General features: G+C 50.7%; 2 protein-coding genes across 6 annotated transcripts; one reads left to right on the top strand and one right to left on the bottom strand.

Moving 5' to 3' along the window:
* Nucleotides 1–850: 850 nt before the first annotated feature.
* EEF2KMT (eukaryotic elongation factor 2 lysine methyltransferase) lies at nucleotides 851–6,911 on the bottom strand. Of its 5 annotated transcripts, none has more exons than XM_054211918.1 (8): nucleotides 6,588–6,911; nucleotides 6,429–6,491; nucleotides 5,678–5,758; nucleotides 5,347–5,448; nucleotides 5,031–5,164; nucleotides 3,512–3,831; nucleotides 2,064–2,213; nucleotides 851–1,366 (listed from the first exon to the last, which is right to left on the bottom strand). In XM_054211918.1, exons 1-8 carry the CDS (start codon nucleotides 6,909–6,911, stop codon nucleotides 1,266–1,268), a joined length of 1,275 nt encoding a protein of 424 aa, XP_054067893.1. In that variant the 3' UTR covers nucleotides 851–1,265. The 5 variants fall into 5 exon arrangements, with proteins under 5 accessions (XP_054067893.1, XP_054067895.1, XP_054067896.1 ...); XM_054211920.1 differs by having other exon boundaries at nucleotides 6,789–6,911; XM_054211921.1 differs by having other exon boundaries at nucleotides 6,598–6,800.
* Nucleotides 6,910–10,581, top strand: NDUFB6 (NADH:ubiquinone oxidoreductase subunit B6). Its single transcript, XM_054211923.1, has 4 exons — nucleotides 6,910–7,089; nucleotides 7,168–7,260; nucleotides 8,887–8,931; nucleotides 10,426–10,581. The coding sequence occupies exons 1-4, from the start codon at nucleotides 6,910–6,912 to the stop codon at nucleotides 10,492–10,494; spliced, it is 387 nt and encodes a 128-aa protein (XP_054067898.1). The 3' UTR covers nucleotides 10,495–10,581.
* The last annotated feature ends 5,172 nt before the right edge of the window (nucleotides 10,582–15,753 follow it).

The raw sequence follows: 15,753 nt of genomic DNA, 5'->3' as shown, positions 1-15,753 counted from the left end.
GGAGGTAAATTAGGCACTTCTCTAATTAAACAGTAATGCTGAAAGCTTTAGAGAGGTTTCTTCTTCCTATAATAGAATTTTTTAGATCAGAAATGAGCCATCTGTACAGAACTTCTGAGTGACTTGAAGAATTTTGTGTAAGGGGAGATGAAGGAGCTCCTGTTTGGGATGCTGGCATGTGTTTACTCAATAAATCGTACCTTTGAATTCTTACTTCTCAGCAAGACGTAGCAAAAACACGGGGTGGGGTTACTTCTCTATTTCCAATTTAATCCTAGCAGACATGGCCTCCTTCAGCTTGACGAGTAAGACAATTCTTCATTTCAAGTTATCTATCATCCGTTTTCTCTCCATTATTACAGGAGTGGGCTAAAGTATTTGTTCACTTTCTTCTAAGTAGCTTTTAAAACAAGTTACAGAAAAGGAAGTCAGGGGAAGGAGCAGCACATTTGATTTTCTGCTTCAGGACCACGACTGTCCAACAGGAAAATCATTAACGGATTATGGGAAGCTTCAAAGAAGGCAATTCAATTCTTCCTCCTTGCAGTGTACGTAGAGCATTGCTACAGAATACAATTGTTTTTGCGTTTTCTGGCCAGTCTGAGGGGATGAGTTCTAAACAGCTAGCTGTGAAATTCATTTTGTGATGGAAATGGAAATCAAATTCTGATTTTTGTCATCGCTGCAGACTAAAGATGCACCTGATTTACAGTAGAGACTATTACCTCCTCTTACTTGAGACACTATCTACTACATTCACGGTAGGTATTACTCATTTTTAAGATGACCCTTACTGGAAGTATTCAAGTATATACAGACAAGTATAAAAACCAGAGTAGACAATTACAGCTGGTTTTAATATTAAAAATTATTTATTGCTATGAAACATTGTCTTGCTCCCTTGTCAGTGTGAGATACTCATCTTGTGATCCTGCAGATGTGTCTCCATTATTTACAAATCAAAACACAGTTGAAAAAAACAAAACAGTTCAATTCTGTTGTCTTCTACAGAATCAAAGTGCCGTACAATTAGGGCTTTTTTATTTTCTATTGCTTGAGGTTCACAGACACTTTTTGGGGCAGCAGCTTGCTTCCATGCATGCTGACAGTTACAGGAAGAAGCGTAACTCGCTTTGACAGTCCGTGTGTATAGTTGTATCCTCAGTGCCTCTCATGTACGTTTCCAGAATTCAAGATGATCTTGTTGCAAGGACGAGATGGCTCCTGTTGGTCTGAAAATTCTAATTATGTCATATTTGCCAAGTCTATATAAACAGCTGTAGAATAGTTACGTTTGGCTGCACGTCATAGAGAAAAATACTCTTGCTGTGGGCTGGAATAATCTGCCATCCGATCCCAACTTTATCTGTAAAGAGAAACATGGGGAATCGTATTTCTGCTTAATAAAAGGAAGGGCAAAAGATGCATGTCAAGCTCTGTAAGAAGAGATCTTTAGCATGCTGTTAAAGCAAGCTACAGGCAAATGCTTATCAGTATGTATTTTAAAAAACTAACAGTAATGCTTCTGCTATGCATTCAGCATAATTTTGTGAATTAACTAATTGCTGTAGACGATTGCTGTACAGCTGGTAGACAGCAGGAGACAGGCTTCTGAAGAGTGTACGAAGAAGAAATCCAAAATCCCTCCCTATTTTATTTAATCTCTCGATGGTTTTGTTAACCCTTAAAGAACAGATAAGATAAAGGTTTTAGGCTGCATCTCGAATGTTATCGCTGTGACAGCGCAGCACAGATGGCTTCTTTAAGCTTAACCCTGTTTTGGTTTCCTATCGCCACCACGCTTGCAATTCTTCTCAAGCTGGCACGAACAGATGTGAGCTGTGATAGACAGGATGGAGCTACATTCCAATCTCCTGACCAAATCCACGTGGAAAAGGTCTGCTTTTGGGCAGATCGCTCTTAAATCCAGCTCTAGGATAAAAAAAATCTCACTATTGGACAACACCCATCACCAAAAAATGCTCCTGTTCATCTTTTCTAGGGATTAATTAATGGGGAAAGAGGCCAAAACTACTGATACACTTGATGAAAAAGGCACCTACCGAGTTCAGCCTGGAACAGGTGATACGTGTCTGGATTACGAACGGTGACAGCAATGTAGACCTCAGGAGCTTTTCTGGCCACTCTGCAAGCGGCGAGTTTTTGTAGCATACCAATAAGGGCTAAAATTATCTCTGGATCATATACCACGTCTGCACAAAAAGGAAAACATTCAGTGTTTATTAAGAACTGAGCAAAGAGCAGAATGAGAACTACAAAACAAAAATATCAAATACGCGTCTCGCAGGAGAATATGATTTTCGTAGTCAGGGGTTAAGAATTCCCAAGAAGAGATCTTGGAAAATGCCTCTACTTTACGTGCTATGTGAAGCTGCCCTTGTCTCTACTATCAGCCCAAAATTGCTAAAAGTTGGTGCTCCTTTTTGTAAATGGATTGCCTGATAGTTTATTTAAGCCCATTCTAAGGGAGACAGCAAAAACATTGAGCGTTGGTACTCTGTCGTGACTGTCCTTGGCAGAACGAAATGGCATTGTTCGAAAGACTTGAACTGCAGCAGAGCAGAAACAGCACCGAAAGCTAAAACTGACCATTAAGGGGTACAAAATGTCAGCTTTTTACTAATTAGCACTGTGATTCGGAGATGTGTCAGCCTCCTGCTCGGGACTGATGTTCAAGAGGAGGTTGTTTACGCCACAGAGATGTCAAGGCGTGCGCGCGTACCGCTGACAGACAGACTGGTTGCTCTTCATGCAACGTTACCAGTAACAGCAAATAGTAGAGATATTTATAAATCCCCTTCTGTTTTGAATTGCTTTTCCTTCCTGAGTCCCGCTTGGGCCGGTTTGTGCATTCTCTGAGCGCTATAGTTGGCATTAGGTAACATACAGTGGCTTCATTTTACAGAATTTGCATATATAATGCATTGTGGGATACCTTTGATGGCAAAGACAGTATATTTTGTCATTTTTTCCCCCTGAATCCTTAGTATTTTTTCTTTTGCAAAGCCCCAGATCAGGGAGTAAAATCCTGTAAGCTACAGCTAAGAAATTTTACTATTGCTAGATTTTCCATTATTAGTTTTTTTTTTATAAACTCCGTCTAAATTTATATATAGGCAAGTTCCAAAAAATATTTGTTTGTGGAGGTTTTTTTTAAAAAATATGTTGTCCCTCAAGAGAATGCCAAAATTGCCTGTTATTATTGATGAGGTTCTTCAAAGTGAGAGATTTATCGTTGTCATCTGTTTCTGAATTTAAAAGAAAAAATGCAGAAGGGAAAAATAAGTTGCTTTTTGGCGTTATGTACGCAACTGCTGAGTATTGGAAAAAGACGTAACGGCGAAATGAACTGGGAGAAGATCCGTCGCTTCCAGCGACGGTAACTGGAGTAGGGCTGAGCGAGTCCTGCACACAAATACCTCTGCGTCTCTCTCTCTGCCCTGCTCGTTCCCGTGTGACGGCGCACACTGAGGCATGATCAGAAAAATACCTGCTGCGATGACGACGTCAGGTTGAAGATCCAAGAGCTGTTTTTCTGTAACCGAGCCCCAGTCCAGTTCTGCAACAATGAGTCTGGGGTTTAGTTTTGGGTTTTGGTAATTCGTTGCTTCTTCCTCCTGGCCCTGGGGCTCTGTTTGGATATGACGGGTCTTTCCGGGCTCCAAGACGAAGCCATTCAAACGGATGTTTTCCGCCAGCTGCTGGAGAACAGCGGGGTGGCAGTCACTGAATACATACGCCTTGGGATGGCAGGTTTTACAGATTGCAATTCCGGTGAAGCCAATCCCACTGCCCAGTTCCAAGACCGTCCTGAATGGTAATGGAGTAAAAGGAGGACTTACTAGGACTCTAAACTGAGTTAGGAAATCAAAACATTCTAAGTATATCTAAAGGTAAAATTAGTTACAGATTATTTCAATAACTTTTAAGTAAACCACCTACAATCAAATCTTTCTTTCAAATAACTGGGAGAGTTGAACACTGAAGATGCAATTGTAAGCATAAAAATGAATTACTTTTAAATATTGCTTTTGTGTATGGTACAAAGCATTTCTACCACAGGGATGAGATGCATTCCCACCTGCTTTTAGACTTCTACAGCATGGTTGTCCCCACCTAAACTGGTTGCCCAGTTCTTTTCATAGTCGGTGGAGAGAAACTGAGGCTTCAGCAGCACCGTTCCTTTCCTGGTGAGGTGGATATTTTAAATGAACTTAGCTGAATCTTTCCTCAGAAGTGCTTCTTCCTCTCGACTGCTTACATGCAAAGGCAAGAGGATGAGCTCAGATGTGCACACCTGCATGCCGATCATCTAAAGTCAGGTGAGGTGAATCCCATCATAGAATGGGTTGGAAGGGACCCTGAAGACCATCTCGTGGGACACCTCCCACCAGACCGGGTTGCTCCAAGCCCCCTCCAACCTGGCCTTGAACGCCTCCAGGGATGGGGCAGCCACAGCTTCTCTGGGCAACCTCGGCCAGGGGCTCACCACCCTCCCTTACAGCCAAGAATTTCTTCCTCAGATCTCATCTCAGTCTCCCCTCTTCCACTTTAAAGCCATTGCCCCTCGTCCCATGGCTGCCCTTCCTGATCCAGAGTCCCTCCCCAGCTTTTCTGGAGCCCCTTTAGGGACTGGAAGGGGCTCCAAGGTCTCCCCGGAGCCTTCTCTTCTCCAGGCTGAACCCCCCCAGCTCTCTCAGCCTGTCCTCACAGCAGAGGGGCTCCAGCCCTCCCAGCATCTCCGGGGCCCGTGTCATGGAGCGAAGCGCAGTGGTTAAAGTCACTGGCTAGATGGTGCGGTAGCTAAAATTTAAGAGCTTCCTTTGCAGAGCAGGTCAGACTGCCTGGTGTAATGGTTTTGATCTTAAAACCTGTCTTAAAATAACTACAAGGTTAGTCATTTCAGTTACTTGGGGGGGTAAATGTATATTATGAAGTTACAGTTGCGTAGCTCGCTCACAATTTGAAAATATCTTTCCCCATCCCTCTACTGGTGCCGCTGTTGTTACCTGTCCCTGAAAGCGCTGTTGTTCTCTATCGCCCATTGAGCCAGCTGAAGCGCAGCATCCCAGGTGATGAGCCCCGTCGTTCCTCCAGAGACGATGGCCACGCTCTCGGAAAGGGTGACGGGCTCTCCCGAGGGCTGGAGAGGACGCAGAAGACAAGAGAGAGACAGGTCAGCACGGACAACGGGGTTTACAGTTTATAATCACCTGGAAAAAGGTAGGACGCACTTTGGTTTTCTGGGGGGTTGCCTTTAACGCCAATTATTGCTTAGTTCAGATGATTAAAAGTGACTTATAACGATGCGGTGTTAGTTCTTACCAGCAAGTAGCTTTTGTAAGAGCGAGTGGATTCTTCTTCGTTTAAAATATCTGCCAGTGCGTCGTAGAGCTCATCCAGGGGTTCAGCTGCCGTAGCTTCATGCTGCGCGAGAGCGAGCGGGGCAGGTTCGGTACCAAATCCCCGTCAAACACAAAACGTACACACATTACGTCCCACTTCAATACATCCTTGGCTGTAATATTTTTACACTGAATGCTCTTTTTTCACTAATACAAATAATTCAGCTTGGCCCACAATGAAAAACCTGGCCATGTTTTCAAGAGGGGAAAAAAAAAAAAAGTTGCAAGCAAGATGAAAAGTTAAGCGCTACCTTTTTGATGAGTTCGGTTAGAAAAGATCTCCTGTACTTGGTGGAAGGGGGGTATTTTGCACACAGCGGGTGGCGAACGGTCTAAAACAAGAACAAGGAGTGAAACCAGTTACCACATGAGGATTTTATGGAAGGCAGAGAGGCGTTAATTGGCGCCGTGTGTCACGAAACGCATTGCGACTCATCCTGCAGCTAAAAGAAGCGATGCTGAGCCAGAAAATAAAATCTAGTGATTTCTGACGGGTTTGTTATTTTACAGCTCTGTGGCAGCAAACGCATTTTTTCACTTTTCAGCAAGTAAATAGCAAAACCGCATGGAAAAAGAGTCCGGTTTAGCGCTATTTTGCTTTTCCCTCCTCTCTCTCTTCTTTTCGGTTTGCAGCCTTATTTGCGATTTCCCATCCCCGTGCAAAGGGGAAGCCCCGTGGGGGCTGTTGCCTTCCCATGGCCACTGGGATCAACTGGGATCGACCGGGATCACCCCTGGCATCGCCGCCTCCTTGCCCCTTGGAGCAGGAGCAGGGCTGACTCGCTGTGTGGCATGAAAGAGCACCTGGGGCTTGATTTCAAGGCAAAGAACAGGTAAATAACAGGATGCGAAGGAAATCTGCTGTTCTGCTCGAGCACACTGGAAAACTGTGACACCGGGTCACTTATCTTTGTAATTATGAGCAAAACCAATTGCTTAAGGTAGGCGAGGTGGTGGTCCCAGGCTGCTGCCACAACACCACGCCACCCCCCCACCCCTTACCTTGTGTAGAATATCCAGGAGCAGGGAGGAATCCGGTGAAATCCGTAGGTTTTGTTCCAGTTCCTAAAAAAAAAAAAAAAAAAAAAAAAAAAAAAGGTGAAATAAAGCTGAGGCTTCCTCAGACCTGAGGGCGGCCGCCTGCTCCCTGCCGGGCCGTACCACATCGTACCGGCCAGGGGAAAGAGCGGAGCTGCCGGGCCGCCAGGAAGCGGCGCTGGAAGCGGGTCGCCAACCCCGGCTGGGCCATGGCCCCGCGGGTCGAGCGTCCCCGGCCTGGTGGCCACCCCGCGGAGGGGCGAGCGGGGGCTCGAACCCGCGACCCTCCCGTTGACAGCGCGTTGCGCGGCCGGCAGTACCCACAGGCCTCCTCTGCCCAGCCCGCGCAGGGTGATGACGCACGCGGACGTCACTGCCGCGTGCGGCGGCGAAGGACAGGGCGCCCGCGGGCCGCAGTGGGAGCGGGTCCGGGCCCGGCGGCGCCATGAGCGGCTACAGCGAGGACGAGCGGCTGCGGCTGCAGCAGCTCCGCGCCCTGCGGCGGCGCTGGCTGCGGGACCAGGAGCTGAGCGAGCGGGAGCCCGTCCTGCCGCGGCGGCAGCTGGGGCCCGTGGCCGCCTTCTGGGAGCGCTTCCTGCAGCCCGGGGGGCTCTGGCGGCAGCAGGTGAGGGGGGGACCGGGGGGACACGCACGGCCCCGGCCCCCCCAGGCCTGACGCGCCTCCCCGTGTACCCCCCCGCAGGTGTTCAAGGCCTATGAGACCGGCGGCTTCGTCTTTACGCGGGTCCTTGTCCCCGCCTGGATCATCCTCTACTGCCTCAAGTACCACGTCATGGTGCGTGCGGCCTCGGGGGGGCAGCGGGGGGTCACGGGAAGGGGAGGAAATCGGGGGTTAAAAAGCCCTCTCGTAGGGGGGGGGCTGACTCCACAAGTAGTCGCCCGAGGGGTTGTCTTCTTCAGGAAGAAATTCTTGGCTGTGGGGGTGGTGAGCCCCTGGCCCAGGTTGCCCAGAGAAGCTGTGGCTGCCCCATCCCTGGAGGGGTTCAAGGGCAGGTTGGAGGGGGCTTGGAGCAACCTGATGTGGTGGGAGGTGTCCCTGCCCAGGGCAGGGGGTGGCACTGGGTGGGCTTTAAGGTCCCTTCCAACCCAGACCATTCCATGGTTCTGTGAACATGCTGGTTATGCATCTGCTGGTGGCTTCACACTGCCTAGTCACTGTTTCTTGGGTGGCACAAGCATAGGTATTATTCGTGATGTTTTCTGGCAGAAACCAGAAGTTCTTTACGCTGAGGGTGGTTTGACACTGGCCCAGGTTGCCCAGAGAGGTGGTGGAGGCCCCATCCCTGGAGACATTCAAGGCCAGGCTTGATGAGACTCTGAGCAGCCTGATCTCATTGAAGATGTCCCTGCTCACTGCAGGGGGGTTGGACTAGATGGCCTTTAAAGGTCCCTTCCAACCCACCAGATTCTGTATATTTCTATTCTATATTAACCAGCTTTGGCTGTGCTGCCTCCCATGAGCTGGAAAGCTGTGTCTTAATTGTTGCTTTCCTGGAGGAAGGGTGACCCTGGGGATAACCAGGCTGCAGTGGTGGCTGGTGTGGGGAAGGGGAATGGCCAATAGAATCATAGAATTGCTGAGGCTGGAAGGGACCTTTAAGATCATCAAGTCCAACCATTAACCCACCCTGACAAAAACCACTTCTAAACCATGTCCCTAAGTGCCACATCTACCCTTTTTTTAAACACCTCCAGGGATGGTGAATCCACCACCGCCCTGGGCAGCCTTTTCCAATGTTTAATAACCCTTTCAGTGAAAAAATGTTTCCTAATATCCAATCTAAACCTTCCCTGACATAACTTGAACCCATTTCCTCTTGTCCTATCACTTGTCACCAGGGAGAAGAGGTCAGCCCCCATCTCTCTACAACCTCCTTTCAGGTAGTTGTAGAGGATGATAAGGTGTCCCCTCAGCCTCCTCTTCTCCAGGCTAAACCACCCCAGCTCCCTCAGTTGTTCCTCATAAGGTTTGTCCTCCAGACCCCTCACCAGCTTTGTAGCCCTTCTCTGGACACGCTCCAACACCTCAATGTCCTTCTTGTAGTGAGAGGCCCAAAACTGAACTCAGTACGCGAGGTGGGGCCTCACCAGTGCCAAGTACAGGGGGATGATCGCTTCCCTAGTCTGGCTCACCACACTATTCCTGATACAGGCTAGTATACACTGACCACGGGACAGACCTTCCACTGCTACAGCCTTGTCTGGCTTGGGAGGTGTAATTTTATTAGCCTCAGGTGTTTCTTTAACTGGTGGGAAGAACCTGGCCTAGTGAGCCTGGTACTCAGTAGAGCTTGTGTTTTAGAATTGTTTTCCCCATTTTGGAACTCCTTTGTATTTCATCTGTGTAACACTCCTTTTTCTTTACCCCATCCCTTTCTTCTCTTCCCACCCCGCCTTTCAGAAAACGCCGCACGGTGTTGTTATGTCAAATCCACGGATATTCCCAGTAAGTCTATTAATACTTGTTTTGTCTTCCAGCTCGGTAAAGCAGGCAGAAGAAAGGGGTGACTTGGAGCGAAGCGTGGGTTTGTGCAGTAGCTGTGCAGGGAGAATTTCTAGAAGGATGAGCTTGGCACCGTGGGCAGGCTGCCCTGGAAAAGCACAGTTACAGTATTTTTGAGCAGTTTTCTTATCCTTAGAGCAGACAGTCCCTGTTTTGGGGGTACCTCCCTCTAGAGCAGCAAAGTTTTGAGTACCGGGCTGACAGCACTGCCCATCCTGGGTGGAAAAGGCAAACGTTGTCCTTACGGGATCTCCGGAAGCGACTGGAGCAGGTTCCCGCTGTGGAGAAGTGCACACAGACTGCTCGGGGAAGCTTTCCCGTTTGGTTCTCGCTTGGCTCCTTGTGCCCAATTTCACAGGGAGCTGAAGCGCTGGGTCCCTCGGGGCGTGCAGTGCTGGTGGAAGCTGTGGCTGCACGCTCCCGCTCCCCCGGAAAGGGGCAAGCCCAGCTGCGCGCCCGTCATGGCTTCGCTAAGGACAGGGTGAAGGCAGGCGTTAATTACTGCGCGTCTTCGCAAAGGGGTTTGGGTGTTCGGTGCCTCTGGGAAAGCATGGAATGACAGGAGCAGGGGTTGTCAGGAGTTGGGAGGAGTTTGGCGCTGAGCGTTGTCAGTTCTGGCCACATGAGCTTGATCCCCGGTGTCCCTGAAGCTCTCCCACAGCCAGGTGTCCCCAAAGAGACAGAGTTATGCCACCCCCAGCTCGAGCTTTGGTGTGTGAAGTGGAGGGTGTCAGATTGTTTGGTCTTTACTGGTTTTTGGGCTGCTCCGAGCCGTTACTCGTTGCTTGGTGTAGCAAGTCGGTGGGCAAATACTCTCCTAGAAGTTCAGCTCTGCTGTTTCTACCAGTTGCACATTTTTTTGCATAACAAAACTGTACTTTTATCTAAAATAAAATTATAAAGAGTTCCATCCCTAACAACCGCGTAGCAACGTACTGAAGGCCAAACTCCGCATCTCTGACGTCAGCCTAATTACTCAGTCCAGTTAGGCCAGCTCAGTAGGCCAAGACAGCGCCTGAAGCTGTAACACACAGCAGTTGGGCATCAGACTGATTTTTTTTTTTTTTTGAGGGATTACGTAGCTCGTCACGGGCTGCAGGCCGTGGGTTTGGAGACTCGCTTAAAGCTGTGCTGAAGGTGCAGCGCTGCAAGTCTGATATATGTTTTTAAAACAATATGGTCTCTTAAACGTTCGGCTGCTGTTCTGCAGCCGAGAAGAAAAGGGTAAAGCAAGCACAGATTTTGGATAATTTGGCTGTGGTGATGTTTCAGCATCCTGGGAAATGTTGAGCGAATGAGAGCGTTCGGAGTAATAAGATTATTTTTTTTTTTTAATCGGGAAGTGGGGACAGTTCCAGCTTAATTGAAGGACTGTGCTGTGTGAAGGGAGAGTCTGGGTGTAGGGGAACACGCTCACCATCTCTCTCATTCCATCAGGGGGACAAAATTTTAGAGACGGGAGAAATTATTCCACCCCTGAAAGAAGAACCCGGTGAGCACCACTGATGGCTAAAAGCTGATTTCCTCCTTCGGCGCACAAGGCGAGAACTGCGAACTGCTTTCTCTCTTCTATAAAGGAGTCTTTATTCTGCATCGCCTCGGCTTTTCTGTCGTTTACTTTCTCCTTAGTTCCCATTATGCCAGTTGCTACTCACACGGGAGTTTCTTTTGCCTTCAGTGAGCATTGTTGGTGGTATTAATGGTGATTACTGGTGCTCTCCGACTCCCCTTCCTCAACGTTTGACCTGGCCTGACAGGATCTGGCAGCGGGACAATGTGGGCCCCATAGCAGTAACGGGAGAGATGCTCCAGATCCCCGGGGATGGTGGAACAGTCTGCTCAAAGGAAGGGCGTCATGGCGAGCTCCCGCACAGCGGCTGTCCTCTTCCAGTCATGCAGACCCTTTTCTACCCACCAGTTCTGGCAGAGACTTCCAGTGAAAATTAAGGGGGATGGCCTGTGTCATCCCACTTCTCTTGCCAAGACAGGGTAGCAGAAGTGGCACTGCTGCCAAAAATTCCTTGTTGTTTGCCCTTTAGCACTTCCTTCTCTGCCCTTTCCGAGTTGGAGTCTTCCTGCCCCACGTAACCAGGGTGCTTTGTACTGGGGAAAACTGGCCTCTTGACGAGCAGGGAGTCGATGATCCTTATGGATCCCTTCCAAGTCCAGATACTCTGTGATTCTGAGTATTTTGGTAGCTACTTTGGGGATCGAAAGGGTTAAACCAGCAATCCAAAGGGTAACCTGAGGCACGTAAGGGGAGGGGCTGGGATGGAAGCCCCTCATGGAACCACGTGTGACCAGTATAATCGGTTTTTGGGATGTCAAGGTGCCTGGCAGGAGCCCCTCTGCTGTCTGCGGGGGGGGCAGCCGCGGCAGGGACTCGCACCAGCAGGGCCACGGCCAACACAGGGGTGAAAACTCCCCTGCAGGTGAAGGTGATCAGGGAGGCCATGGACCCCACATTGAGCACCCACGCTCAGCCCGCAGCCCCCAGGTGCTTGCTGGGCCCGGGTGCCCCCCAGGCCCTCACCAGGTCCGCCTCTGTCTCTTTCCTCGGGTAAGAGGCAGCTTAGGGTGGGACGGCCGGTGGGGAATAAAGTGGAGGGGCAGCTCTGGGCTGTGAGAAGGCAATGGGATCCTCCTGGTCATCACTGGGGGGCTCTGGAGGGGGACACTGGGGAAGCTCAAGGGTCCCTGGGGGAGCTGGAGAGTCAGCGGGAGCTGTTGGGGGGCAGTAGAAAGTCGAGGGGGAGACTGGGGAGTCGATGGGGGCTATTGAGGGTTATCAGGGGGCAATGGGGCTAGTAGAGGGGTTGTGGGGGCCACAGGAGGACTGAGACCTGCGCTTGCTTCCCACCACCATGGGGGTCCCTGCCCCATGGCCATGGGGGTCCCTGTTACTACCTCTGCCCTACAGTGTGTCAGTCCCTCCAGCGCGGAGATCCCCCGGAGCGCTCCTCCCCCAAAACTACGGCACCCCGAAGCGAAGTTTTGCCTGCACCAACTTGCTGCTGCTCAGCCTGGCCGACCGCGACGCCAACGCCGACAGGGATGCTGCCCCTGGCCCCCGCCACCGCATGCCTTGCCCCAAGGATAAGGCCGAGCCCACCGCCCCCCCCCCCCCCGGTGAGTGAGTGACCACTGGGGGCACTCCCAACCCCGCTAATGGGAGACTGGCCGCGGTACCCCACATCTCCAAGGTCCCCCTGCAGGACTTCTGCAATGCTTGTGAGGAACTGGGGACTACGACACCTCCTGCGGACACCCCACGCCCATGGGGATACCCCCAGGGCTCCCAGATTCCCCCAAGGAAGCCCTGACGCTTCTCCCTCCTCTAGTGAGCGTTCTGTCACCTCCCACTCCCAGGAAAGACTGGGGGGATAAGTGACTTCAGATTCGTAAGTTCCCAACAGCGCGGACTAAGGTGAGATAAATCTCCAGGTCCGTATAGAAACATTTATTAGCTTCCCAAAATGGTTAGTTTAGGTCTCAACAAGTCCACGGTGATTGGTGAGGTGTATAACAAATGATGGCAAATGGTGAGGTGTGCGTCGTGTTACTTAACAGCAGGTGTAGGACAACTTATGGCAAGTGGTACTTAAGGTCGTTACTTCACAACTCCAAGAGAAAAGACAAACCGAGGGACAGAGAAAGGAAAAGACAGAGATAAAGAGATCACCGGTCCTGGTTCCAGCATCTTTTTCAGGGAATCTTCCCAGGCATAATCTTCTCCTCTCTTGGAAAAATCTTCCCAGGTACGGTCTTCTCTCTTGAGAGGAGTCTTCCCAGGCACTATCTTCTTCTCTTTCTTCTTGGTTACCCCCTAGGGGCACTTATTTTCCCCTTTTACGTTTGCTGAATTAGCACGGTCCGCCCCCCTTGCCGAGGACAGCCTCGTCTGAGGTTTCTCCCTTCTCCCAGGTGACGTGTAGCATGATTTGGGCGGAGAGACGAGTGCCGTAGTCATACGTGTTTACCATGATCTCTATAATCTTCATTAGCATATGCAGGGTGTGCACTTTCACATGCATTTCGTGGAGAATGAAGCAAAGGTCACTCATCGGACACAATGGCCTCGAGAACTGAGAACTAGCGAGCTCGCCACACGAGTGGCAGAACTATCCTGTCTTGACAAGACAGCTCTCCCACACTTTCAGGCGCCAGAAGGGTGAGCCTTATCAGTTCTTTGAAGGCCGGGCCTGCATTATTTATTTCCTTGCGAGCGTTTGAGGCATTCCATTGAGGGCTTGGAGGGCCTCCTGCCCCTCCGCAGGGAATTTACAGGCCGTCTCTTACAGGTTCCCACGGGACTGTAGGGAACCCGTAATACCCCCAGAGTCCCATGGACATCCCCACACCCCTAGAGCCACCCCTGATGCCCCACGTCCCTACGATGTGGGGCCCAGGTGGCTGTTCTAGGCCACAGACTCAATCCCATGTCTTGAGGCCATGTGTGGGTCAGCTTGTGGGGCCCCAGGCTCACCTGTGGGTTTTAGAGCAGATAACCCTCCCTGAGTAGGGGGAACGGAGACCTCTCCCTCAGGTGGGGAGGGGTTTGAGTGTCAGGAGCCCACCAAAAAAAGACTAAGCAGAGAACACGGAACGTGTCCTGGCGCCGTTACGGCAGGTGCGTCCATCGCCCCGTCTCGCCCGTCCTGCTGAAGGCGACGGCTTGTGGCACGCAGCGAGCAGGAGGGCCGCCTGGCCGCTGGGAGACACCGCGCTGCTGACGACCGATGTGCTCCTCAAATACAGCGTGGCTGCTGCCCCGGGAGCTCTGCGCCTCAGTTACACCTCTGCAGTTCTTTCAGTCTTATTTCCCTCTTGCACTCAACATGGGTGATTTATTATCATAGAATCATAGAACGTGTTGGGTTGGAAGGGACCTCTAAAGGCCATCTAGTCCAACCCCCCTGCAGTAAGCAGGGACACCTTCACCTAGATCAGGTTGCTCAGAGCCTCATCAAGCCTGGCCTTGGATGTCTCCAGGGATGGGGCCTCCACCATCTCATTATCTTGACAATGGAATCGAGTCTTTTGGGTTCCCTTAAATCCGTGTTTTACACACACACGTACACCATGTACATGCAGGAGTACATCTTCTACCCAACTTTCTTTTGAGATACCTACTTGCTAAAAAGATATCACTCTGATCAGCGATAGATACGCATATACGTGTTATTTATTTAGCCAGGAGTTACATTTCTTTGCACCCATCTTGTTGCAAAAAGCCTTCCATTATAACAGCTCAAGGACACATGGAGGAAGACCTCCTCCCAAAGAGGTGATGCCCAGCTGTTTGGAGAGCCATCAGGACCTCCTTGTTCCTCAGCTGCAAAGGAGAGGGTTGAGGGTTGAGAAAAGAGTCACTTGCTGGTCCCAAGCTGGGGTAAACTGGAGGCTGAGCAGGAGGTAAATGCTTGTTAAAAGCTTGGTGTCTCGGGAAACACGGACAGGGAGATCCTCGGGTGGTTGAACACAGTAGCCCTTCCTCTCTTTCTCCCCTGCTGCGCCTTGAGCAGGAGCTGCTGGTTCTGGCACTGGCTGCAAGAAGTTGGCCAAGAAGCCTCCCTGTGCATCCCCTGGTCCTCGCTGACCCTGGGCGTGCCATCCTTCATGCTTGGCGAGCTGGGTCTGCACCAGGCCAGCTCCCAGTTGCTCCCACCCCCGGGGGGTATCCCGTTGCGTACCAGCTCAACGTCAGAGCCAGGCGAGCTCGCTTACCAGAGGAGGAGATGCTGAGGGTATGGAGCTATCTCAGCACCCACCTCTGTCTACGACGACATACAGTAGAACCTGTGAGGATTCACGTGACATTTGCTTGTTGGATCCTGACTGCGCAAGTCCATGGGGCCGGACAGGCTGCAGCCTGGGGCACTGGGAGAACTGGCTGATGCTCTTGCAGAGCTGCTCTCCATCAGGTTTGAAAAGTCGTGGAGAACGGAGGAGAGCCTTTGTGACAGGAAAGCTGGGGAGGGACTCTGGATCAGGGAGGGGAGCCATGGGACGAGGGGGAATGGTTTTACACTGCAAGAGGGGAGACTGAGATGAGATCTGAAGAAGAAATTCTTGGCTGTGAGGGTGGTGAGCCCCTGTCCCAGGTTGCCCAGAGAAGCTGTGGCTGCCCCATCCCTAGAGGTGTTCAAGGGCAGGTTGGAGGGGGCTTGGAGCAACCTGGTGTGGTGGGAGGTGTCCCTGCCCAGGGCAGGAGGTGGAACTAGATGATCTTTAAGGTCCCTTCCAACCCAAACTATTCTGTGATTCTATGACTGGAGGAAAGCCAAGTTTTGCACCGTCATCAAAAAAGGCTCAGGATGACCCAGGCAGCTACAGGCCAGCCATCTTCGCTTCAGGCCCCAGGAAAAAACATGGAATGAGTCCTTGTGGAAGGCATGGCAGGTGGAAGAGAAGGTGGGGAACGGTCAGCATGGAGTTATAGTGCCTGAAAAACGTGATTGCTTTCTGTGATAAGATGACGAGGTTTGATCGGGGCAGAGGAGGATGACGTTCACCTTGCCTTCAGCGAGGCTGTCAGTGCTACTAAGGCATTCCTTTCCAGGAACGCAGCTCTCTGGAATATTGATGTGCCGGCCGAATGTTTGATTCTCTTTATAATCAATGACAGAAACAGGAACTTACCTGGAATAACTGGAACCCTCCGTCTTTCTCCGTTGCTCAGGGATGAAGATGTGATGGACAGTGCAATTCGCATGCCTCAGTCTCTACATCTGAAATTCGGTGATGTCAATCCCAGTTCATGTG

The sequence above is a fragment of the Rissa tridactyla genome, chromosome 8, assembly GCF_028500815.1.
Source record: "Rissa tridactyla isolate bRisTri1 chromosome 8, bRisTri1.patW.cur.20221130, whole genome shotgun sequence".
Lineage (NCBI taxonomy): Eukaryota > Metazoa > Chordata > Aves > Charadriiformes > Laridae > Rissa > Rissa tridactyla.
Note: the sequence above shows the minus strand (reverse complement) of the source record. Positions and strands in the feature narration are given on the sequence as shown.